The sequence below is a fragment of the Protopterus annectens genome, chromosome 15.part0, assembly GCF_019279795.1.
Source record: "Protopterus annectens isolate FY-2018-M chromosome 15.part0, PAN1.0, whole genome shotgun sequence".
Lineage (NCBI taxonomy): Eukaryota > Metazoa > Chordata > Ceratodontiformes > Protopteridae > Protopterus > Protopterus annectens.
Genome location: NC_056749.1, coordinates 193,381,701 through 193,408,556, shown reverse-complemented (window position 1 = coordinate 193,408,556; position 26,856 = coordinate 193,381,701). Strand labels below are relative to the sequence as shown.

General features: G+C 38.9%; 1 protein-coding gene across 1 annotated transcript in view; it reads left to right on the top strand.

Moving 5' to 3' along the window:
• LOC122789809 (rho GTPase-activating protein 6-like) overlaps positions 1-26,856 on the top strand; it is a 442,274-nt gene that overhangs the window by 184,021 nt on the left and 231,397 nt on the right. Inside the window, exon 4 of the mRNA XM_044057251.1 lies at positions 2,873-3,068. Coding sequence (XP_043913186.1) covers positions 2,873-3,068 — 196 coding nt within the window. The remainder of the gene's footprint in view (positions 1-2,872; positions 3,069-26,856) is intronic.

The following is a 26,856-nucleotide window of genomic DNA, read 5'->3' as shown; positions in this document are numbered from 1 at the left end:
TCCCCCTTTTTAGCCATAGGGCTTGATATTATATAATACTGAGCTAACCGGTAGCAATGCCCTGTATTATTATAAGGAACAAGGGAAATGATACTGACAGGCAATGCACTGTTTAGTACAAAAGTCCAGTCTGTGCCTGACTTATTGCAAGTCTGCACAATAGAGGAGAGATAGTAAATCCCAAAGGCAGCACACCATGTGATTCTGCAAAACTCCAGTAGAGGCTGTACCCAACTGTTAGACTCCTTATTGATGGTTCTGGGTATTCCATGATGCTTTACAGAATTTGGAATTGAAAGTGAAAGTACAAATGGAGTCCAAATCAACTTTTCAACAGCCTTTCTGTATGGTTTTTTATACTTCAGATGTTCCTCCATATTATTTGTATCTCTTAATTATCACAACTTAAAAGAAAAGGAGAGTTACCAGAGATTTGAAATTTCAATGAAAAAAATTGCATGGTTTGAAATTTCTCAGTTGTAATGAAAGACAGATCCTTTCAATATGGCTGCATGAGTTAGAATGCCCAGCACTATCACACTACATTTACATGCATACAAGACTTTGGTGTCATGATGAACAAAGTTTAAATATCCATGGTTATACATAAAAAGTGGTTCTGTCTCTTTGAAAAAGAGATTTTGTGCAAAAACATGAAAATTGAGCACATTGCATAATGTTAGGGTTGTAACTTTAATTTATGAATTTGTGTGCTAAGTTTAGATGCTTGTTTTCCTCAGCAACAACTAACACATTAACTCATCCTGTTCTACTGCTGTGAATATTTTGGAATCTGGAAAAGAAGTGTGAGGCTAAAGCAATAAGATGAAAATAATACATTTCTTTATTCTAAAATGTTCTCTTCGTATAATTAATTATATAGTACAATGTGAAAATGAATGGTTTACCTCTCAAGACAAAGATTCTGCTTTTATGATGCAGAAGCTGATTTTGCATGCTGTTAATCTGGCACTACTACTGCTGTCATCATTTCCTACCCAAATCTTTCAAAAGAACTTATTTAGTCTTTACAAAGAGCAAAACATCCCTTACCTGTGTCTTTGGTACCAGGTGACCCCTGACTTTGACATCTTCCCAACCATGTTTAGTGATTCCATTGTTGCTTATCTCAGCTCAGTTCAGTTTACATATTTGAACTCTAATACATTTCTAAATGATAATAAAACATTTTACTGCATGAGTGAAATGAAACTTTTCATCTGCCATTATTATTTTTGATAGTTCTTAGCAAAGTGTGACCCCTTCTTAAACAGTATAAAGAATTGTAGAAGTAGTTTTGAGTTGCATCAAAACAGTGCAGAAGCAAGGAACATCTTTTTAACTCTGAATACATGTCAGTGGTTATAAATCAAGATGCAGATAGTACGGAAATTCCACAGTGAAATCTAATTTTATGAAATGCAATACTTTTCTGATATTGTGTTTCATGAAAAATGCAAACATATCATTGAATATCTACACTAATATTCTATTAGTCCTACATTATCTATTACTTAAAATGTACGCATTTCAACTAGTTAGCATCTCAGACAGTTTTGCAGAGTTCTTGTGTGTGTGTGTGTGTGTGTGTGTGTGTCTGTGTGTGTGTGTGTGTGTGTGTGTGTGTGTGTGTGTGTAAATAAGGTACCAAACAATTTCCTAGCCAGTAGCAGTGGATGATTAAGAAGGAGGGAGTAATTATTTTGATTAGAAGATAAATTAGAGAGATTTGAAATTCAGAGCGTATGTCAAGATATAATTACATTTATTATGCCATCTGGAAATCAGAGGCAAAAGACAGTTTTAAGAACACTTATTTAAATAAATAAATAAATTTAAGAACACCTAAATCCATCCTTTAGTGAACAGTCTTGCAGATTATCATTCTAAATGATCAGTTTATGGTGCCACACCCATTTGTGAAGTTTCATTTAGAAATCATACTCTTTTAAAGAAAAAAGCAGTCTAGTCTAGATCAGGGGCTTCTAAGTGCAGATGTAACCACCACCCTTATTCTTTGTGTATGCAGTGAGGTCATCTTTAGGAGCCATAACCATGTCATTGAGTTCCTTTATCACAGCAAATTGCAGCATGGCAGGCAGCCCATGTGATTCTAATATAGTTGATCTTTGTACTAGCTGTTCTTTCCCACTTTTTTGTGCTAGTGATTTTATATTTTAGTGACCTGCTTATATTTTGTACACAGTCACCATGGCCTCATTAAATGATTACTGCTTTTCTAAATTGGAGTAATCCTGACCTGATGATGATAAAGGAATGGCGTGAGGGCAGGTTTGAGCAGAGTGGATTGATTTTCTTTTTCCTTATTACATAAAAGAGCTCGGATGAAAACCTTTGAGTCATACTGAAGGTGTCATTCTGATGTGTAGACGCTGCAAACCCGCAGGCATCTGCAGTCACTGCTTTTACAACATGCTGTGCTGTGGGTTCACTAATCTTGGTGCTCATTAGTGACTGTATCATGGCATTGATCTGCACTGTATCTGTGCATGTCTAATGCAGTGTTGTACTTGTAATACCTTTATATGAGCATACATAACTTACATACAAGTAAACTGTGTGTGTGTTTGTGCATGCCAGACAATGAATACTTGTTTTTGTTGTATGAATTTACTCTGTTTGCCTAGTCAAGAATGTAAATATGCATATTGCGTCATTTATGTATGTATGGTGTGCGTATGTTCATACATATTATATTTGTCTGTGTAAATGCAGGGTATATGTTTATTTGCCTAGTTAGGTCAATGTGACATATGTGTGTGTGTGTGTAGTTAAGTTATGAGAAGTTATAGTATATTCTGATGAGTTTTTTTTCTTCCCATTTCTGTTTGTTGTTTTCTTTCATTTGCAGGGTGCTATGTCTGTGGATTCCATCACAGATCTGGATGACAGTCATTCACGCCTCTTAGAAGCACTACAACTGTGCCATCCTAATGAACTGGAGAATAAACGTCTATCTAGCAGGAATAAGAAACTGAGTTTGAATCCTATTTTTCGACAGGTGCCTTGCATAGTGGATCGGTGCTGCCAGCACATTGAAACATATGGTACTAAACTTTAGTTCATTGCTTTCAGTTTATATGGGGTTATATCACAGGAGGAGAGTTGTACATCAGAATCATATGCTAATATTAGCAGTTATTCAAAATACGATCTTGTCATTCTTAAAGAAGAGTAAATAGTAATGAGAGTGCACTAGATACTCAGTTGGATAAAATATTTGCAAATTTTTTGTTGCAGGTTATGATGAATATGAAATAAAGGTAGAGTTATTGCTGTGAGTGCACACTTGAAAAATAATGGCCACATTTCTTTCTGATAGAAAAAATGTACGTTTTGTTAGGCAAGGTGTGAGTAAGTTAAAAGTTTTATTATCATACATTGGTAGTATTAGGCTGAAAATATTAAGAAACACTGGCATATGGTTAACAACATTAGAGGACCAGGGCTAGATTTTTTTTAGGACCACAAATTGGCTGCAAAAAACAGAAATGTAAAACAGCTTTTCTGCTATAAAGAACCGAAGGACATATTAACAATTGGTATAGCAAAAAGCAAGGTACATTTCCCTTCTCCAGAAGTACTTGTATATATATATATATATATATATATATGTGTATATATATATATATATATATATATATATATATATATATATATATATATATATATATATATATATATATTGTGGAAAGAGTTCTATAATGAAGAAATATGTTTTTCTAACATTTGCCAGTTGTGCTTCAGAAAATATTGTGTGTATTGCCACCTGCATAAATTGTCCAGGCTTTTGTATAGAAGGAAATTAAAAGATAGAATTTGTAAGCATCTGCCAGATATATGAAGAGGAGCACAGACAAATGCATTCTGTAGGCATGTTAGAGAGACTGATGCCACACATTCCTTTAGGTTTGCGGTTTTGCAAATAGTTAAGTTGACAACAAAAGAGGAGAAGATCTTAAATCCAAAACTGAACAAGAATATATTTGGCTGTTCAGATTTCGAGCTGACAAATATCCAGGTTTATATGGATGCGCTTGCATTAAACCAGTATTAAAACTGAAGCAGTATCATCATGATAATCAACCATCCGTTTTTCCTATTTTCTAGATGGCGTTGGTATATTGCGTTAACTGTTACCTTGTGTCTCTGTCCATTGCTACTGTCCTTCCTTCTTTGACATTCATGCCTGACTGTCACAGATGTTCTGTCACACAATCCAGCCATCTCTTTGCTGGATACCCTCATTTCCTCTAGCCTTCTTCCTGTCTGTCCCGAATCCTCTTCACCAGATTGTCTTCTGCTTTTCTGCACATGTGCCAAACCACTATAATCTGTTGTCTTTGGCCTTTTGTGCAGTTGGAGCGACTTTGGCTTCTGCTCCTATGTCCTCATCTCTTCATTATTCCCACAGTGTGCATCCTACCAGCCATCCCAGGCACTTCATTTTCATTACTTCTACCTTCCTCAACTGCTCTGCCTTTACTGTCCAGGTTTCTGTGCCATACAGTAGTAGTAATCGCACCACTGTGTCATAAACTTTGGCATTCTTTTATAATGCTTTATACATGAGACTCTGTGCCAGTTGGCTGCAGCTCCTAGATTCTAGCACTGACCCTTCTCTTGAACCACCAGTCACAGATACTTGAAGCTGTTAACTTGTTTCACTATTTTCCCTTGTAGCTCAGTTCTCAGCTTCTTCTCATTTGCCCCATTTGCTGCCATTACAACTGTCTTCTCTGTACTCAGTTTTATCCCCTGTGTCTTCAATGTTGCATTTCATTCCTCTATCCTTTGCTGAAGTTATTGCTCAGAGTCTGCTTGTAATGCCACATCATCTGCATACAGCAACTTTTTTGATCTGTCCTGTCTGCTCTATTTGCTAATGTAGTCCATCACTAGTATGAACAACAGTGGGCTTAGAGGTAAGCCATGATGCATACTCATTCACACTAGCAACCTTTCTGTAAGACCAAACACTGTTTGTGCTTGAGTCACTGGATCCTTGTACATATATAGCTTGCACTAATTCTACTACTGTTTTGAGACTTCAAACCACTGCAGGGAACTTGTCATATGCTTTCTCCAAGTCTAGGAATGCCCTGTTAGACTCTTACCTCATTTCTAGCTTCTTATCAAGTATCTGTCTCACTGCAAACACTGGGTCACTTGTTTTGCATCCTGATCTGAATCTGAACTGCTAGTCTGCATTCTTTCTATCTATTACTCTGCGTACTAGTTTATCACTCACCCTGTCCACAAGTTTCATGCAATATGACTTGTGTTTGATACCTCTGTGCTGCCCACAGTTGTGAATGGCCCCTTTCTTCTTGAATACTGACACTAGTATGGTTATTCTCCAGTCATCTGTGGTATGCATTTCTCTCCATACTGTTGTGAGTACCCTTAGGAACCATTTCTTCCGTCTCACCCAGCATCTTTATCATGTCTGATGTGACCTCATCTAAGCATGCTGCTGTCCCTAACTGTATTTTCATTGATGCTGTTACTTCTATGGTGGGCTTCTCCTCTTCTCTCATTGTAGTCTGTGTCTGGGGTTTTCTTCATTCAGAAGCTATTGAAAGTACTCTTTCCATCTGCCTTTGATACCCATCTTCTTTATCTTTCTGTCTTTGCCTTGCAGCTGTTGAGTACTTGTAATATCAGTTATATGTGTTCCTAAAGTTTGCAGCAATCTTCAGGAACCACTCCTAAGACCTATATTAGCAGAACTAGATTCCAGAATTGAAATTTTATGTATTTCTATGGAAAGTAAAATGAAAAACTACATTTCACATGTCAAAGTATGCATTTTAAGGACCTAATTATCAGTATTGAAGTGAATGAATATGATTGACTCTGAGTCACTTTATACAATGAAACCACTTTCAGTTGGTTTATAATAGTTTGTGGTGAAATTCTTTTATGTTTACACAGGCAAGTAATTAAGAGTGTTGGTGGATTTTTTGACATTATGCTAAGCAAATTTTTTTGTGTGAGTATAGGAATTTTCATCAACTCAAATGTGTAACTATGGGTACTGCTATGGCAGTTTAGCCAATTTGCTTCTTTCATACTTGAAGAAATCCATTAAAAAAAGCTGAAACTCATAAAAAAACAAGAATGTTTGAAGACCAAAATAAAATAGTCAGTCATACCCAGCAAAATAGTTTTAATGGACATGTTGAAGCACTTCAGTCCATAGAAGAAAGGACTTCATCAGAATAACAGCCCTACAAAAATAGTTTTTAAACAAACAAGAATGAATCGCATGGCATATCACAACTGTGAACCTTTATTTACCCAAGGTACTAGTGATTTGATTAGAATCTGCGGTGGTGGTGCTGTGGTAACGTTGCCGCCTCACAGTAAGACGCTGTCCGGTTCGATTCTCAGTTAGAGCATATTCTGCATGGAGACATGCGTGTATGGGTGTACCTTCGTTGAAGGTTGTGCGTCAGGGCTGGCAACTCAGTACGTAAAAATCAACTGCCAATCATTAGCAGACCGGAGTTCCGCTGTGGTGACCCCTAACCGGGAAAAGCCGAAAGTCACAACAACAACAACTAGTGATTTGATTAAGGTAGTGTTCATAGGGTGTTCTGTGGACAATACATCTACTAGAAGTGTGACGGGTCCCTAATCCAGGCCAGCAATCAAGAAGACTCAATCCTCACCACTGACTCCGATAAGGGATGGTCCCTAAAAGTAAAAATGGATTCACACAGTATTTTCAGATGCAGCTCCTTGCACCAAGCACAATTTCCCTTAAGAGCACACAGGGAGCATACTGCAGACCTGGGGTTGGACCCTCTTTCTCTCTCCAGGCCCACACAAAATTCCACACTGACCACTTTGGAGCTTTGTGTCCCTGTTCCCAATAGCTGACAACACACATTTGGATATTTGAGTTTCACCCACACATACACATCTGGGAAAAGCTGGCACAGATTTACTGTGTCCCTTTATGCCCAGACTCTGAGTAATCTTGCTGCCACCAGTCAGCTAACCTAAGGCTCTTATGAAGGGTGTAAAATTAATATTAATACAAAGTGTAGGGTGTGACCAAAGCAGCAAGGCTTTCAGGAGAGGTCACATTGTCACTAAAACTAGCCTTTAGTACTCTTTAAGATGTTAAAAGTATTTTGTAAAGGATCAGTTGCAATGAAATTTATTAAAATATTTAATGATAAATAATGAAATAGGAGAATACTGAATAAAATAAACAACAGAGTTTCAACCACAGAGATATAAAAATAATGTTAGTTTCTCACAGATGCGGAAAACAATACTAAACTATTCTTACTAAATGTCCCTGACTGACTAAAAAAGTAGTATTCCCTCACTACTTACTAAAGCAAGGCAAGCTGATATGTGCAGAGTGTCTTACCACAACAAAAGCCAGATGATGTCTCTCTTTGTCTCTGTGGATGTTTGAGAGATATATCTCATCAGAAATCTTTCCTGTAAGGTTCCAAAGTGCTGTTGCGAGAGTTCCAAAGAAACCAGATGCTGATTAGAGGATGGCATCACCTCTGGTCACCTGACTCCGGTACAATAGATACACACACACCTTTGCTAGGATCTGTAGCAGCATCTGAAAGCTATAACACAATTTCAAACTTTCCACCCTTCCAGGGTTCTCTGGTAAACACCCATTTGATCAGTTACAGCAATGCAACCTAATGCATGTATGCATGCATACATCCTTCCTGCCCAGCAGGACCTACTGTTGATGCATTTTTAACACAAGTAACTTTACAAATATATTTTTAACTCAGAAATCTGTACAAATCAGTGTGATAGTCAAATAGCATAAAATTCTTTACAAAACTCTAGCTAGTTATGCTGGCATATGTACACATGTACTGCCCTACTCTCCCTGGCACAGATGGCACTACTTCATAATATCACAAGAAGAATTATTAGACATCACTAGCAATGATGGTATGTTAGACAGCATAGGGCTGGAACCTAGTTTTATATGCAAAGGTGGTCTTAATATCAAGAGATGTTTGGAATTGAAGGCAAAATGCTGTTTTCCTTTTATCCTATTGGTATGCACAAGTGTGAGTCCTATAAACCATGTAAATCCATTGATCCATCCACAACACATTTTTCCCGTTTTTTTTTTTGCATTGTGTCATGGTATCACATCAACAAAGACAATCGTATAGAGCAAATGTTCACACTACTGGGTAGGCTAGGACTACTGCAGAGTGTAAACTCATTAACACTGGTAATTTTGTTACATTTGTAACTGACATTTTAACTGTAGTATCACTGGATTCATTTATATAGCCACTTGCTTATCATGTCCAACTTTCTATATTTGCAAGATGGAAAATGTTTTGAGAAAATGTATGTATCAGGATTATTATGCTTTAAAGAAAAATGATTAAACTGATGCATTAGCTGGGCATAGCAGGTCATGCCCCAACTTTAATAAGTTTTTATTTTTTTGTCTTGACGAAAGTTTGCAAGATGCCATGAAGGGGTGGTTGGAACAATGATTTACTGTATAGAAAAATGGTTTGGTAAATTATTTCGAAGCAAAAGTTAAATATAACAAGGTTAAATGAAGATTACTGGTTGTGATAAGCCATGCAATTTTATTCTCATGAAGTGAATGAATCTTGTTCATTAAATCTTTGTTACTGGGCATGACTAACTTGTTTTATTTAGATTCTTTCACACTGGGAAATGATATATGATATGTATGCAAATACAAAAAGTTTCCAAGAAATATCTAAGGGTCCAACGAACAACTAGTAACCAACACAGAATGTCCCAAAGATAAAACCACGATCCACGCTGTTTTCTTATTCCAAAAAGCAAAGTTTTTTATTGTAAACGAACCTTTACACAATGTGGTTGAGTGCTTTCATGTATAACAATACACTTCATCAGAACAGATGAAAACACTGAAACACCAGTTTAAATAATTAAAAAAACGCCAAAATTTTACAATTAGTACTACTCCCTTCCCTTTTAAAGCGACAACGTTCTAATTATCTAAAGAAACTCATTGTACTGTGTAGCCCTATGTTCATCAAAACTGTCTATACATCCAGTACTAGAAATGAATTAGGTTAAAATTAAAGTTTAAAAATATATATATATCATAGTGTATGTTTCAAATTTATAATATAATACATCAAAATTAATCATTATTAATCATTAATATAATTAATCATAATATATTATAAATTTGCAACATACACTATGATATATATATATTTTTAAACTTTAATTTTAACCTAATTCAGTTTGCAAGATGCCATGAAGGGTGGTTGGAACAATGATTTACTGTATAGAAAAATGGTTTGGTAAATTAGAACGTTTCGCTTAAAAGGAAAGTAGTACTAATTGTAAAATGTTGCGCTTTTAAATGAAGATTACTGGTTGTGATAAGCCATGCAATTTTATTCTCATGAAGTGAATGAATCTTGTTCGTTAAATCTTTGTTACTGGGCATGACTAACTTGTTTTTATTTAGATTCTTTCACACTGGGAAATAATACATGATATGTATGCAAATACAAAAAGTTCCATTTGGAAAATGGTGATGCCATTTCATAAATGATGTAGTTTTTTATGTGGAAGGGAAATGTAAAAGAGCTGTGTGCATTTTTTGATTAGTTAAATAACACTGCATATTTTTTAACATTTAAAGCTGATTATGGTATAATTGTTTTTCTAAATGTTGTGCAAAAGCAGATTTATGCCCCATTCCTGGGCACAAAATTAATTTACAAAAATATCCGTTGAAATATTCTACTACATTTTTCCAACATCCATACAAAGATACTTATTATTGTTCAGGTAGTCAAAATAAACAGTGTAACCACTGACAGAAGAATCTTACAAGACAAATTCGGCAATTTAAGGAGCTGTTTTATGGAAAGGCAGTATCACTACTGCATTAGAAGGTAGAGAGAATCAGTAGATGTCAACAGATAATCACACAGTTTGAGTGGCCACATTCCACGTGTTTGAAATATACAGTCACTTTTGAAGCAATTCAACTGATTATTATTTTGTGAGTAATATTAACACTATTGGGTAACTTGCTGAAATAGGAGATAGTCCAAGTTCTGTTATTAAAAAGGACATTAAGTTAAAACAATGTTTGACAGTAATGATGTTTAGATGGTTTTAACTGCATCAGCTACAAGAAGAGGGACATTTTAGATGTGAACGCTGTAAGTAAATTGTAAAAGGGTAAATTCTCCATTGAAGCAGTTCTTTGTAGGTCGCAGTACATTGGGGATAAGGGAATTCACCCTTTTCCCCACTGTAGTGCGATCTCTGAGTTAGTATTATATAATTTTCAGGTTTTGTGGAGGGTGCTGGCTCTTAAGGAGTAATGACTGTAATCATCCAAGATTAATAAGGGCAGGGACAGTGCAACAGGGATGCTCTGTCAACTCAGAGACAGGTAAAAGGTATGTCTTTTTATGTGTGTCTATGTGAATGAGTGAAAGGGGGGGGGAGTGCCTGTGGCAACGTGGTGCATAAGCAGTCAGAGATGCTTTTTCCAGGAAAGTGCTGAATTGCACTCATGGTAATTGCTGACAAATAAGAGACATGCAAACTGGCCAATAATGAGGTCTTTCCTCATTGTAGCTAACACACCAGTGAACCATATTTTCCAAGGTCATGGAAATGGCTCCTTTTGGCTCTAGCTCTTTCCACCCATAATTGGATTCTTTCTAAATCCTAGATCATGTGTTTCATTATAATCTCTCTGATCACGTAGCCCAGGCCGGTATGACTCTGACCTTGAGTAGCATTCTGCCATCACCAAGAATGATACCACAGTATAAAGAAGAAATTATCAATTTCAACAGTTGGCTAAGCTTCTGGTGTTATTCAAAGGGGATCCAGTATCTGTCAGTCTGGGATGATATGCTTGACAAGCCACGCTGCTTCACTAGAGATGGCTTGCACCTGTCACTCTTAGGCTTTCGAATACTGGCCAAGGTTCTTGCCACCCCCATAGTGCCTTTTTTAGGCAAGGCTCAAAAGACAAACCCACCTCCATAAATAGCACAAGTAATGAAAAACTGAGGGTAATGCTACTCAATGCCAGAAGTTTAAACCTCAAAATGAACACAATCGAGGCACTCCTCAATAAGGAGAAAATTGATATATGTGCAGTAACAGAAACCTGGTTTAAGGCTGCAGAGAGCACTACCAGGCTACAAACTCATACCATACATTTGGCCACAAAACCCGGACCGAAATATAAAAGGCGGGGGCGTATCCATATTCATCAAGGATACCCACACCTCCAGGCTAGTGGCACAGCACAATGCTTCAGAGATCACCCACGTGCAACTAACAATGGGCAAAACTGCAGTTCAAATCATGGCTTGCTACAGATCACCTACCATGTCCCAGGACCCCCATTCCACATTTCTGGAAACACTGGGAAACATAAAGGGTCATACCAAACACCCTGATATTAGGTGATTTCATTTACCTAAACATTAACTGGGAGATCTTCTCAAGTACTATTAACTCCCTTGCCCAACATTTCCTAGAATTTATAAACTCAAACGCGCTGGATCAACTGGTCAACACCACCACCAGAGGTGACAACATATTGGACCTGGTCATCACCAACATGGGCGACCAGTGTTCCACATCAGAGGTCAACCCCTTGCTGGTTAGAACTGACCATAAACTAATCACTCTGGATATCCACATTCCACCACCACCACCACCCCCGGTCAAAGAAACCACCGTGAAAAACTTTTTAGAATCAAAGTTCACATTACTTAAGACTGAGGTGGAAAGTTTCAAAGCCCCCATGCTAAAGGATAATGCTGTCCAAGCTGCAAAATCCTTTACTAATGCACTCTACAGGCACCTACAAGAATGCATGGATTGTGCTATCCCAAGCAAAACCAAGACTCACTCCTTCAAGAAAAGGAAACCAGTCTGGTGGACCCATGCCATAAACAAGCTATACAATAGAAGGAGGAAACTAGTACAGAAAAGAGTAAAATCCCAAGAAGGGAAGACATCCCTGATCAGTATCAGCAAGAAAGTACGATCCCTCATAAAATCATCCAAGGCTAGCTTTGAAAGAAAAATTGCCAAGGACTTTAAGGATAATCATAAGGCATTCTTTAGCTATGTCAAGAATCTAAGTGGCAATTCTTAGATCTGCTCAGAGTTAGTGCAGAATGGCACAAAATACACTGAACCAACCCATATCACCAACATCCTGGCAGATGGGTTCAGTGCAAATCTCACCCCCAAAAGGGCCCATAACCATACCAGAGAATGTAGTGCCACTGAAATCACAGACACTAAGGTTAAAACAGTCCTCTCAGAAGCCAAAAACACAGCATCAATGGGACCGGATGGTGTCCAAGGCTGTGTCCTACATGAGCTCAAAGATGAACTAACCCCTCACCTAAACACACTGTTCAAACTCAGCCTCTCCATAGGCTACATGCATAGAGTGGCGCACAGCAATGGTTATTCCGCTCCACAAAGGTGGAGCCGCAACAGACCCCAGGAACTATCACCCTATAAGCCTAACTAGCTTGGTCTGCAAGGCTATGGAGCGCATCATCATGGATCTCATTAACAGAAATATTGGGAACCTCCAAACACTGGACCCTACCCAGTTAGGCTTTGTTAAGGGCAGATCATGCCTCCTAAACCTGGTGGACTTCTTTGAGACAGTTACCAAGGTGATAGACGAGGGAAAGGTGGTCCAGACACCCTACCTAGGCCTCACAAAGGCCTTCAACACCATTCCCCATTCTGGTATTCTAGACAAGCTCAACAGCCTGAACATAAACCCCTACGTCATGAGATAGGTTGCCAACTGGCTCACGGACAGATCCCACATGGTAAGACTTGCAGGAGCTAGGTCTGACTCTAAATCGGTTACAAGCGGCGTTCCCCAGGGCTCAGTCCTAGTACCCCTCCTGTTAGGCATATACTTCAGAGGTACAGGCAAGCACAGGAGGTCTATGGCTGACCAAGTTCACAGTTGACTATAAACTAGGAGCTATAATTGACTCTCCGGCTGACACAGACATCCTCCAAAAGGGTCTCACTGAGACAGATACCTGGTGTCAAAACCATTGCCTCAAGCTAAATGCCAAAAAGTACATAGTCATCCCCTTTGGAAAAACAAAGTACCCACAAACTACCACATACATGGTAGCCCCCTAAATAAGGAAGGACATAATAAGGGATCTGGGGACCCAAGTAGGTAGTAATCTCTCCTTTGATAATCACATTGCCAAAGTGGTTAGAAAATCCTTTTATGTGGCCCACCTAATCACAAAAGGGTTTGCATCCAGATCAAAAGAGGTCATTGTGCCCCTCTACGCATCACTCATTTGACCCATCATAGAGTACAATGCCCCATTTGGGCTGTACCTTACAAGACACCTGGAACAGCTGGAAAGACCACAGAAGTACCTCACCAAGAGGATCACTGGGCTCAAACAGATGCCCTATGCAGCTTGACTGAAGAAACTCCAGCTGTACTCTGTCGCATACCACCTACTCAGAGGTGATCTATGCCTGACATACAAGGCCATGTCCAACCCAGAATTGATGGACATGCTGCACCTAAAGAAAACCATATCCCCTCGAGCCACACACACTAGGGATTTAAACCTCACCACAACAGTAAATAGGATGTGCTGGAGGGATAGATTCCTGTCTCAGAGACTTCCCATGCTCTGGAACAAGATTGCAATCTACATTAGGCAGAGCTCCTCACTAACCCTCTTCAAGAGAAACCCTGACGAGTGGATGGGAAACAAAGTGTACCCCAGGGATCAATTCAATGGCTCTACTGGACAGAAGCACAGGGAACTAATCTAAGGGGGCAGCGAAAGCCAACACATTCTGGCTAGGCTTATAAATGCTTTCAGCAGATAGCCTAGTACCTATCTATGAACCTATAATTAACATGATTTTTTTTTAAAGTGCACAGGTTTTGGGTGTATTCATTTTTAAATTTCTTGACAAGCAAGAGAAGTCAATTTTGCTCAGTCTAGAGATTGAATAATATAATTTGTCTCTAAATATGATAGTCGAGAAGTATATATGCTTTACAATTGTATAGCAATTAAGAAACTTTGAAGTTTAAGTTTTCCAAGTTATGTAGTTGAGTAACAATTTCCCTGTTTCCCATTTCTTTTTACTGTATGAAGTTTAATGGATTAAATAGTCTCTTATCTGAGTGTTAAAGGATGCTCATCTTACATCTGTCTTAATAGATATGTCATAAGAGTTACCAAGTAAAATGTTCAAGTGATATTTAATAACCCCAGACAGACATATCCCCTCCAATGGGGTGGATATATTATCCAGTTATGTATACTATTTTATCTGGAAATCCCAGTATAATTTAATAACAAAACGATTAGAAAAAAGTGGGGGTCAGAAGTACAAATTGTTATTAAATGTAGCACCTATTGTGAAATTAAAAATCTAGGCCACAATTTATGCACTGCTGAAAATAAGAAACCTTATGCCACTATATATTAATATACATATACCACAAATATGTTATTGTGCTGTTTGAATACTGGTTCTTGAGGAAATGTCAGCCCATTACTTAAGAAAATTTCATATATATAACAAAATTGTTATAACCCCCAACCCTAGTTCTGTTATTGAAAATGAAGAGAAAAAAAGTGTCCTTTATGGTAACTGTTTGAAATGGTGGGACCCATGAGAACGAGTCGTGAAATATGGAGAATGGATGGATGAAAGATGGGAATTGTATATACAAAGTACAAGATGACATTTCTCTGAAAATTCCCTTTTCTCCAAAGTATGGAGATCTAAGATTTAGTATATATAAGTTTGGGGGTGTGCTAGGGGCTCTGGTCTCCCCTGCAAAAAGAAGTTTTAAAGAAAAGAGAGAAGATTCACTATTTTCCTGTATGTTTTTTTGTTTTTTTTTTGGCATGCCAGCACTCTATATTTTGAGTACTGGCATTTAAGTAGGGAACCATCAGTTATAAGTACATCTCACCGGATGGTTTTGAAGAGAAACAGTAAGACCGCCATATCCCAAGAGCAAAATAACTAATCTAATGTCTCACTAAAACAACTTCAGCTATCAAAATTAAGTGTACATTGTCACAATGTTATCGATAAAACTACTGATTTAAAACACAAACTGTATGAGATATGTGCAGGGCTACATAAGAAAAAAAAAAAAAAAAAAAAAAGAGTACTAGAAAAAACCCGTGTGTGAAAATTGTATTCAAAATGAACCGCTGCACAACAATGGCCAATGAAGTAATGTTCTCTTGGAGAATAGGTAGTGTGGTTAAATGATATAAAACTTAAAAGTGCAACATATATGGCAAAAAACTTGCATATATTTCCAGTACTTAAATTAAATGCACTTAACAAGATAGTCACGCTGTGAATGCAGTTATACCATAGCGAAATGATGGCTCCAAGTAATCCAGTCTTATGATGGCTTCAAAGTATCCAATCTTTTTGGTCTGATATACAAAGTAACCACACTGAAGATGTAGTAGCTGCTAATGTGACTGTGATGAACTGTGATAACAGCTTACGTGTGTGAAAATTAGTATCTGTCACAGTTGATAACTTTGAATTGGATATTTTCATATTGCCTGTTAAACCTTGATTTTTCCATTATGTTGACATACTTTTTTCGGAGTGGAAGCTACAACACTTTGATTGCAAGAAAGAAGCCTTTATTAATATTAAAAAGGTAATGTTATGAGCAACACTAAATGATTTAATGACATGTAGCACTTTATCATGCATGTAAAATGAAGGATTCCTCACACTTATAGTTTCATTCAAGACAGCATTATGCCACCTTGGCAAGAAAACAGAAGTGGCCAAGAGAGGCTGTAAAGGCTAGTTTATCAAGAATAACAGACTTTTCATTGTTGTTAAGGATTTATGGAAACTCAAGCCTTTATATACAAATAAAATCATCTGGAAAAATAAAGCCACAGAAGTAATGCAAAGAATGTATGATGTGCTGGGTGGACATAAAAGGGGGGGGGGGGTGTTACTGACTGAAATGTCTAAAAACATCTAAAGCATATTTTTATTCAATGCTTTATATAAAATGTTACATTCCATGATTGTATCTGTCTATATCCATATTTGAGTCTCTGTCAAATGTTCAAAGTAGCAAAAGTTCAAAGGCTAAGATGTAAAGCAAAACAAAAACTATTTTTTTTGCAAGTGGCAAGCCCTCCTGTACCCTCATACCCCTTCTAATTATATATACCAGCTCTGAAATCACACTACCATGGGGAAAGGGCAAATTCCCCAGTCTTTACTGCAGCATGACCCACTGCTCACCAAACTCATGTGTGTGCTAACCCTTACCCTACTCCTGCCTATGCCCCTGGCCCTAATCTTATATGTTATGTTCCCAGAAATCCTTTCCCTAACAGTACCACTGTTTGGACAATGCTTGATCTGGATTTTACAGCTGGGGTTTACTGATAGTTGGAGAGAAGTTGTCAGTGTTGTAGGATTCGCTCATTTTGTTTGTCACATGTTGTTACTCATTTTTGTCATTCATTTGTGTAGCACTCGCTTGTTCTGTCCACCAGTGCTGACATAATCACATTCTGGTATTCTGCACTAATGTGTACCACAGTTTTTATTCACTTCTCAGCAAAGGAAGGACAGTTTTTAAGAAGACTTGCTCTATGAGGAAAGTTAACTTACGCTGAAAGCAGTGATTAATTCTAACAATGACTTTTTCCCACGGTTTACTATTGTTTGTGCGAACGACATTCTATCGGCTGCAATGTGCCAAAAAACAGAATGTCGAATGCACAAGCAGTTTTGCACCAAATAGTCGACTCCACTTGATGAGAATGCACAACTGCATTTGCATAAGTGGAAATCAGCTATCTGTACGGAGATCGCGGTACAGTGGGGAGTGGAAATTCATCCACATCCCCACTGTAGTGTGATCTCAGAGTTAGAATATATAAGTAGGGGGTGGGGGGGTGCAACCCCCCCACATGGGGGCTTACCCCCCTGCAAAAATGTGATAGCTGTATAGGAGTTTGACATCAACTCTTATACGGCTATCACGTTGTGGTTTCGACAACAATGGCTAGTCAAATGCGTCAAGTTGTTTCTTTTTTTACTTTTGGTATTACCATTCATTTATTTGAACAGAAAATGTTTTTTCGTTCGAATAAACAATAGTAAACCTTTTCCCACTAATAGTGTTATTGCTGAAAGTTGCATGCATGTTACCATTTTAAAAACTGTTCAGGTCTGATCAAATTAAAGCCACATATTGTAAGTAACAAAACCTAAGTGTAAATTTAGTGAGCTTTTGATTTATAGCACTGCAGATATGTTTTTATAGAAAAGCAGAAGTTACAGCTAATAAAATTGCAATGGATACTGTAGCTGTTTTGCTAAATATTGCTTTTTATTTTGACTTTATTAAATTTCCTTATCCAAAGAAGTTTAATATTTACACAACTTCAGATGAAATGCAAGCTTTCTTGTAGAATTGCATTAGTACCATATGGCAGCTTGAACATAATCCACTTCAATAATTGCTTGGTCACTCTGGTTTATATAAGAATGTGCTGCAAAGATACTGCTATGGGGTAAATTGCTCCACTGCTAACCTTTTGTCATGTACTTCACAGAGTCTGGGACTTTGGATCCTGCATATTTTGTGTAAGCAACTATATTATAATTGGAAATGTGTGTATTGGGGAATGGGAATCACAGTGATGTGGTATTTATGGCACAGAACAAAATGTACTGAATTTTCAGTTTTTAATGAATGGAAAATGATTGGTGTAGCCTGTGTATTGTCAGTTATAAGGCAGCCTTATTAGTATGGTGAGGTTCTCAGAATTACTGTGTCTAGATACAATTCTGTTAGTCGGAGTTTCTTAGCAGCCTTCTTTCAAAAGTTTAAGGTTTACTAATTTATATATTTTGCATTTTATTATATAATGTTGCTTACATAATAGTTGTTTTTCTGTAAAAATAAAGTATTCAGCTGTATACCCTTTTTCCTCTACATCTGTTGTCTATTCCCCCATGTCAATGCTGTAAGCTTTTATACAACAGCATCTCCATAAGGCTGTTATTTTCTGCCTCTTTGCTTGTGTGCTCACAAACTGTGTTTGCTATATTACTGCATACTATGTTTTTGCCTGGACTCTCTCAGAAGTTAGATCCTTTTGACCTTTGTAACACTGTGAGTGGAGGTCTTGCCATATGATGTCTTTCTGTTCTACTGTTGCAGTATTCATAACATCAGGGATTCTCTGCCAAGGATGTCCGGCCAGCATACCAAAGTCTTTTACTACTTAAAAGTACGTGGGATGTTGCATGTGTACTCCCTGCATATGTAGGGCATACATGTGACATCCTCTCATATTATCCTGAGAACTTCTCTTCCACTAGTTTGGATGCCATTTTCGATCATCAGTCTGCTCGCTTGAGTTGTTTGCTACAGTTTCCAGCCTTTTCAGATAAGTGCCCCATTGGGGGTTTTTCACCTCCTTATTTACTACCGTGTTTGTGAGTTTTTTTCATGTCATTCAAGAAAGGCAAATGCCAGTGTGGGAGACAGATTCTACATAAGGATAGTCATCACCAGTGCTTATTTTGTGTAAGACCTACCCCACAACCATAAAACTTGCTGTATTTGCCAGGCCTTTGTGCCTAAGACTTTGCATACCCAGCTATCTTCGCTGACTATTTATCTAGAAAACCAGTGTCTTAAATGCATAGTGAAAGACACTATGAAGGATATGTCTGGGTTTTCTGCTGAGTTAATTCTGAAGAGAAAGGCCAAATACCTAGTTCTAGCTCTTTGGATGTGCCTCTTACATCAGATGTCTCTCTTGAGGCTGATGAATCCCCGAGATCTTGTTTTGGATTCTTCGGCTGAAACTGCTTCAGAGGTTGCCATGGATCCCTTGACAGGCACGTTTTCTGAGGCTCTGCATACATTCACTTTTGGCTATTCGGGGGGCGAGACCCGTGATTTCAGAAGGCCCTAGGGAGATCCCTCTAATACTAATTAGGGAGGAAGTCCCAACTACAGTTGTGGAGTGTAAGCCAACGTTGGGCCCTTCCACTTTTCATAAGGTGGATGTGCACATTAAAAAGAAGCAAAAGACCAAGCATTCCACTTTCCCCAGAGATCCACAAAGTGAATGACAAAGTTTTACCCAAGGCCTATTTAATGCCCTTTTGGCCCATAAGCCTCCTTCTGGTCTCTGTGTCCCCAGTCCGCCTTGGACATTTTTACCACAAAAGAGAATTAGGGAACATTGATTATTCTGAGGAAGACTTTTCTTTTGATGATGAATCCTTGGCCTACTTTACCCAAATTCCTTCTCCTCTGTAGTATGCTCCTCCAGAGGAGGAGTCTAATGGTACTGATTCTCCCACAGAAGAGATTACTTTTGGACAGACTATTTCCAAAATGTGGGAATTTTCCAAATGGGATAGTTCCCACATTAGTGATGTGCAGAAGAGATACTGTGGCCTATTGCAAATGGGGTACCCTTCTTCTGTTGTTCCTCCAGTTTTGCGTGCTTTATTGGATGCTTTCATTTCAGCATCCCAAACTCCATATTCTCAGCCCCCAGCCCCTAAGAAGTCAGACTGTTTTTTCAAAGTGCCAGAGGACAATGTTTCTTTTCAGGTGTCCATCAGCCGATCCTTCTGTGGTGTCTGTTGCTTTGGATACACCTTCCAGATTGCTGCTATCTACTACACTTTTCCCTTCTGATAAGGAAGAAGGTTTATACTTCTGCTACCATAGCTTTCTGTGCTATTAATTATCAGACACAATGACCAGATATGCTTTGGCTGTTCTTTCAGAGGCCACTCAAGTCATTTCTGATCTCCCTGATTCAGAAGGGAAAACTAATGCCTTGTCCTTATTAGGAGCTTCTTCTGATGTAGCAAGACATTTAATTAAGTATAGTTATGATGCGGCAGAAGCATCTCCTAGGGCAGCTGCTTCAGGCTGTGTTTTGTGAAGGTATTACTGGTTAAGACTTTAACCATTGCCAGATGACATTAAAGCTAAGTTACTAGATGTTCCTTTGGTTAATAAAGCTTTGTTTGGTTCTGCTGCTGATGATTTGTTTGTCTTAGCAGGAGTAAGGAGCTACAGGATTTAAAACATTTTTGTATCACCCGTATCTGTGTTTCACAGATATTGTCCCTCTAAAACTGCTTTTGTGCAAAAACACGCTTGAACTCCTCCATCTAAGACTAAAAAGGGTGGTAGGAGGCCTCTTCCATCAAAGACTTCTCAGTCTACTCCTGCCCAGAAGCAGCCCTTTCCTGACAGGCCAGGTAGTTTGTGACTACACTTTCACCACAACCTTATTCCACTTTCTTAGGTAGTCTGTGACTACACTCTCACCACAGCCTTATTCCTCTTTCCCTTCATCTTTGTCTTTCTCTGTCTCTTCCAGTTTTGAGGAAACATTACTCAGTACAAATGGGTTCTTCCCATTATCCAAAACAGATATTTCATGGTCTGGAAATATCTTCCTCCTTTCATGGGCATTCCTCAGCCTCCTGTTGAGCAGCTGCATTTATTTACAGAGGTCCTTTAGGACTTGTTGAATCAAAGAAAAATTCAGGAGGTTCCACGTACCAACAGAGGAAGAGGGTTTTATTCCAGAATGTTTCTAGTGCCCAGAAAGGATGGTCCCTGGAGACCAATTCTGAACTTCTCAAACCTCAACACCTTCTTGAAGGTTCCTTCCTTCAACATGATGCCCCTTCAGATTTTATTTCCTCTCATTCTTCCTCCGGCTTTTATGGCATCACTGAACATCAAGTGTTCCTATCTTCACATTCCTATTTATCCCCTTTACTGGAAATGTTTACATTTATGTGTTGCGTCCTTGCATTTTTCAGTTATTTGCTTTGCCCTTTGGCCTTTCTACTGTCACAAAGGTATTCACCAAATGCCTAGCACCTGTAATTGCTTTCTGCATGCTTCTAGGCATCCACATTTTCCCTTACTTAGATGAGCTTCTGATTCAGGCATCTTCCCCAGAGATCTTGCTGCAGAACCTACACTTCACCATTTCCCTTCTGCAAAGCCTGGGGTTCACCACAATTTTCACAAAGTCATAGGTAGGTACTAGGCTATCGGTCCAAGGGCCTATGTAAGCCTAGCCAACAAGGTTACTTGGCTTTCGCCACCCACCCTTCCTCAGGATCATGTTTTCCTGGGGTGCAGGATACATACAGACCTTATACTGGCCTTTCTTCCTCCTCCAAAGGCTCTGTCCTCATTTCTTTCTTCCAGAATCTTCTCCCTCTACCCTCTGTCACAGCCAGGGAGTTCCTCAGACTTCTGGGTTTCATGCAATCCACCATGCCAATGTTACCTCTGGCCAAACTTCAAATATGAAAGTTTCAGTGGTTCCTGAAAACAGTTTGGATGTAGCAGGCACATCTCCTAGAGGCTTTGTTTCCTCCTCTTCCTTTTCTGAATAAGGGACTCCAATGGTGGATTCAGCAGGTGACCCTGAACCCAGGTTTCCCTCCTCTTCCCTCTCAAGAGCAATTCACAGATGCTTCAGATATAGGTTGGGGAGCAGCTTTCAGCTCCATGAAGGCACAAGGAGTCTGGTCCTTCCCAAAGAAAGGAGCACATCAGTATCAAAGAGAGGAGAGCATCTCTGCTGATCCTGCAATGCTTTTCTTCCAGGTCCTCTCATGCTGTTTACAGACAACACCACATTTCTCTGGTATGTAAACAAATGGGGGGGGATTTTATCTTCTTTACAAGCTGTTTGACATAGCTTGGGAGCGTGCAGTTCCTTATGTCACTCTTTAGGGAATGTACATCTCCTCCAGTCAGAATTATGTATCAGACACTCTGAACAGGTCCTTGCCTCAATCCCATGAATGGATGTGTTTCTGGACATTGTCCAACAGTGGGGTACTCCTAAAGTAGATCTACTTGCCTCCCCTCTGAACAGACAATTTCTTCTATTTTGTGCCAAACCCATGCCCTCTGGTTTGGAAGGTGGATGCCCTATGCTTTTCTGGAAGGGGGTGTTTCTTTATGCATTACCCCCCTTTCTCTCATTCTGAAGGTTTTGTTCAAGATTCAGCAGAACAAACCCAAATTCTTGCTGGTAACTCCCTTTTGGTCAAGATAGCATTGGTTCCCTCTTCTACGTTTAGCCAAGAGCAATCATCACAAGTTACCTCACAGGATGGACCTTCTCTCACAAGACAAAACATCTCTTATCCATCCCCACATGTCGACTCTGCCACTGTTTCTGTGGGTGATAGGATTTTGATTCCTTTCAGACACCTTTTTTCTGAGGACATGCTTAGGGTTCTGCCAGGAGATGAAAAAAAAAAAACAATACTAGGAAATCCTACTTATTTAAATAGAAGATGTTTTCTGTTTGGTGTCTTTCACATAACTTGAATCCATTGACTGTGGATGTTCCACTGGTTCTCTCTCATTTACCCAATATTAACCCAATACTGGGTTGACCTGTTCCTCTGTCAAGGCCCTCTTCTTAGCTATTTCTGCTTGTCTGCCTTTATATCCTTTATCTTCTAGGTTTGAAGATAAACAATTCCTCTAAGGTGTCCGACATATTAGACTTCCCAGGAAGCCTGTTCCTCCTGCTTGGGATTTTAATTTTGTTTTGGAGAAATTGACTTTGGCTGCTTTTGAGCCTGCGGCTGCAGCTTCCTTGCAGCATTGCTCTTGGAAGACTGGTTTGTTGTTAGCTTTGACTTCAAATAGACAGGTATCTGAGCTTCAAGCCCTTATGGCTTCTCCTCCTTTTTTTTTTTTGGTTTTCCATAACAAAAGATGTCCTTCTCTTCTTTGTTGCAGTATTCATAACATGAGGGATTTCATGCTACGGGTGACCCTACAACTGGGCAGCATACCAAAGCCTTTTACTACTTACAAGTACATGGGACGTTGCATGTATGCTCCCCCCCCCATACATAAGGCTTAAATGCGATGTCTGCACGTACTATCCTCAGAACTGAATGCCCCAGAAGGAATGCCAGTCTAAGGAAACAGAGGTGAATCATAGATCCACACAACAAAGCAGTATCCAGGTGGTTTGGAGGGAGGGATACAATACTACAACAGTGAAGAGAAGGCATATATCGTTACGGTAAGATTTTACACAACTATTCTATGTCCTTCTATTCTACTGCTGCAGTATTCATAACATGATGGAGAGTAACAAAGTTCATGACGAGAGATGGGAGGAGGAAGGGGCAGTTAAGCTTTCATTATGCCAAAGGTTGTGAATAAATTGTAACTTATTCCATTGATTTGCCCACCTTTTTCCTTTCTCCACAGTCTCATACTGAGAAGGTGCTACACACCTTGGATGTGCATAGACACCTCAGATTTTATTTGGATAAAACCAAGGCTATCCGAAAATCTGATCAGCTTTGTGTTTCTTTTCATCCCAGGTCCTTGGGATTGCCTGTTTCAAAGCAAACTATTTCCTCTTGGATTTCTAAGGCTATTTGTTTCTCATGGTAAGAGCCTTCCTTTTTCTGTTAAGGCTTATTCTACCAGGACTGTGGCTTCTTCTGGTGCTTTTTTCAAAGGTTTGGATACTAAGTCCATTCTTGAAGCAGCTATCTGGACTTCTGTACATACCTTCACCACGCACTACAAGTTAGATGGAATCTCCAGAGCTATAGCTAGTTGTGCTAGGCCCATTCTTCATGAATTTTTAGAGAGCTCAACTGCCCCTTCCTCCTCCCATCTCTCGTCATGAACTTTGTTACTCTCCATCATGTTATGAATACTGCAGCAGTAGAATAGAAGGACATAGAATAGTTGTGTAAAATCTTACCGTAACGATATATGCCCTTCTCTTCACTGTTGTAGTATTGTATCCCTCCCTCCCTCCAAACCACCTGGATACTGCTTTGTTGTGTGGATCTATGATTCACCTCTGTTTCCTTAGACTGGCATTCCTTCTGGGGCATTCAGTTCTGAGGATAGTACGTGCAGACATCGCATTTAAGCCTTATGTATGGGGGGGGGAGCATACATGCAACGTCCCATGTACTTGTAAGTAGTAAAAGGCTTTGGTATGCTGCCCAGTTGTAGGGTCACCCGTAGCATGAAATCCCTCATGTTATGAATACTGCAACAAAGAAGAGAAGGACATCTTTTGTTATGGTAAGCTTTTACACAACTATACTTTTTATATGTTAATCTGACTTCAGATGTTACACTTGGATGGGAACTGTTGTTACCTAGCAAGCAGGTAGTGGATGAAAGTTCAACATGTAACCTCAGTCTGTATTAACCAAGAGCTTGTTTTCCATATGACACCCAGATCTCTCTGTGCCAGTTCACTCACTGCTGTGTCTCCTGGCAAAAGTATTGTTGAATGGGAGCTGAGAATACATATGCCATCGCTAATTGGAAGAAATGGTAACAACTGTTCACTTTTGGTGAAGGCGACTAGTTTCTTGGTACAACTTTCCATTGATCATTCACAGATTACTGTGACTTCTTACTGTATACACTTAACAGCAAATACAAGTTGTGTCCTCTCCGATTACTGCTCATACTTTGTTGACAGATAAATTAATTAGCCTGAGGTCCCTTTTTAGCTACAGAGGCAGACAGGCTTGTTTTTTTATTCTACAAAGCAGAGAACACAGACAAAATAGCACAATTAAAATGATGGTGACAAATATGTACTGCGGACAGTAACAGGATCACCTGTACATGTTTTGAAGTGATTGGATCATTGCCAAGTAAACATTAGTGTGTATACAGTATCCAGTTTTAAACAAGTCTGCCCGTCAGGTAATTAAAAATAACTGCATGCAAAAAGGAAAATAAGAAACTGTATTGTGCAAGAAATACTGTGTTTACGAGTATTCATAATATTTCACATGCCAGAAGATGAAGATAGGATGAATAAAATGCATAAAAATGAAGGGAGGCTGAATGGTTTACATATGGGGAAAAAACATAAGTATGCAGAGTGGAATTTGTATAGTTCAAAGCTAAACCAAAGATAGCGGAGCTATAATTTTCTTTTAGACATAAACTCAGAGGCACGTGGTACAGTGAGAGAAGGCAGGGAAACCAGGAGATGTCTCCGTATGTTCCTTTTTCACAAACCTGGAACATGAGGATCCCATGGACTAAATATACTGTCCTGGGATGTTAATAAGACCACCATCCTAGTTAAAAAGTGCAAGTGGGCAAAGCAAGTCAAGGCTCATGCATTTACAAAGGGTACTACTTTTGCATCAGCATGTAAGCATTGCCCACAAACCGGTGATATTTTAACTAACATCGATGCTAAGCCAGATTTTGATGTTATCATATGGGACTTCTTGTAGACAGCATTGATGATTATTGGTTTCTTATAAGGTGTTGCATATATAAGGAAGATACTGTTTGATGACAGTGTTGGAATGGCTTTGAATCTGTACTTGTGTTGCAGGGTACTAAGCAGGGATATAATCTGTTTACATATTTAATTAATTGGTTTATTGAGAATATAGCACAGAGACTTAGGGCTGATCATGCGCTAAGTGTTATAAAATGGACAGATGCCATTCAAATTTATGCAGGTGATGTGTTGTTACTGTTGTTCCTGTTGCTTCTTGTACCTACATTTGGGAAGCAATTATCTTACAGCAATATTACTAGCAGGTTTGCTATGACTTCTGATGCAATAAGAGTATCCTGGTACATTTTGTAACTTCCTAGAGCTTATGAGGGAGGTTCTTATTAGATAGCTGTAAATACTTCAGTAGTCTGTTGTGGTATAACATGTTAACATGGACTTGCTAAAGTCTTCATGAATCACATCAGAAGCCTACATAAGAATTGATAGTGCCTACTCAACAGCATTTACTGTGGAAAGAAGACAAATAATTCCTTTACCTCCATGATTGCAGTCAGACACATCTGCCTTTTAGATGTATTTTTTTTGTCCCCACAATAATGTGTTGGCCCTAAATATTGTAAATCAAGAAGGATGTATTAATATTAATTAAATAATAGTAAACTAAAATGTATTTCATTAAACTCAATATGTATTATATATATAAAGAGAGTTAATAAATTAAAGGTTACTGTCTAGGACACTACAGTGATAATGTATAACATAATAATCATACTGAATGGGTCATTTGTAATCTTAATGAAAATATAGCGGCCAAAATTCGGTAAGGTAACCATGTGGTAACCAGTTCTGATTCAAAGATAGCCCTACCGTGGGGCTGCAGCATTGTGAGCTCTGTCTAGCACTGTGCTGCATTCTAATGCATGCAGTCCAGGGGGTGGCGTATGCTGATTAGCCACATGGTCTCCCTAGAGGCAGCCGAGTGAGTCTTTGAATTACTTGAATGCATAACTTACCACTGCCTCACTTGGGCACTTATGGTAAAAGAAGGCTGAGGTAATTCATCATGGTAGAGGAAAGCGCTGGTGAGTTTAGCTTTCAAGTAGTGTTTGCGTTTGTGTGTGTGTTTGTATGTATGTGAGAGACTGCATGTGTGATTACATGTGTCTGTGTTCCTGCCTTGAAAGTAGCAGTTGGGGGTGAGTAAGTGATGCGTGGATACTTGGGTGAATGGATGAGTACATCTGTAAATGTGACTGAGAGGAGGAGGCGGCTGTGTGTTGATGGATGTGTGGTGGGGTTGGAGTATCTGTAAATGTGACTGAGAGGAGGAGGTGGCTGTGTGTTGATGGATGTGTGGTGGGGTTGGAGTATCTGTGAATGTGACTGAGTGGGGGAGGCGGCTGTGTGTTGATGGATTTGT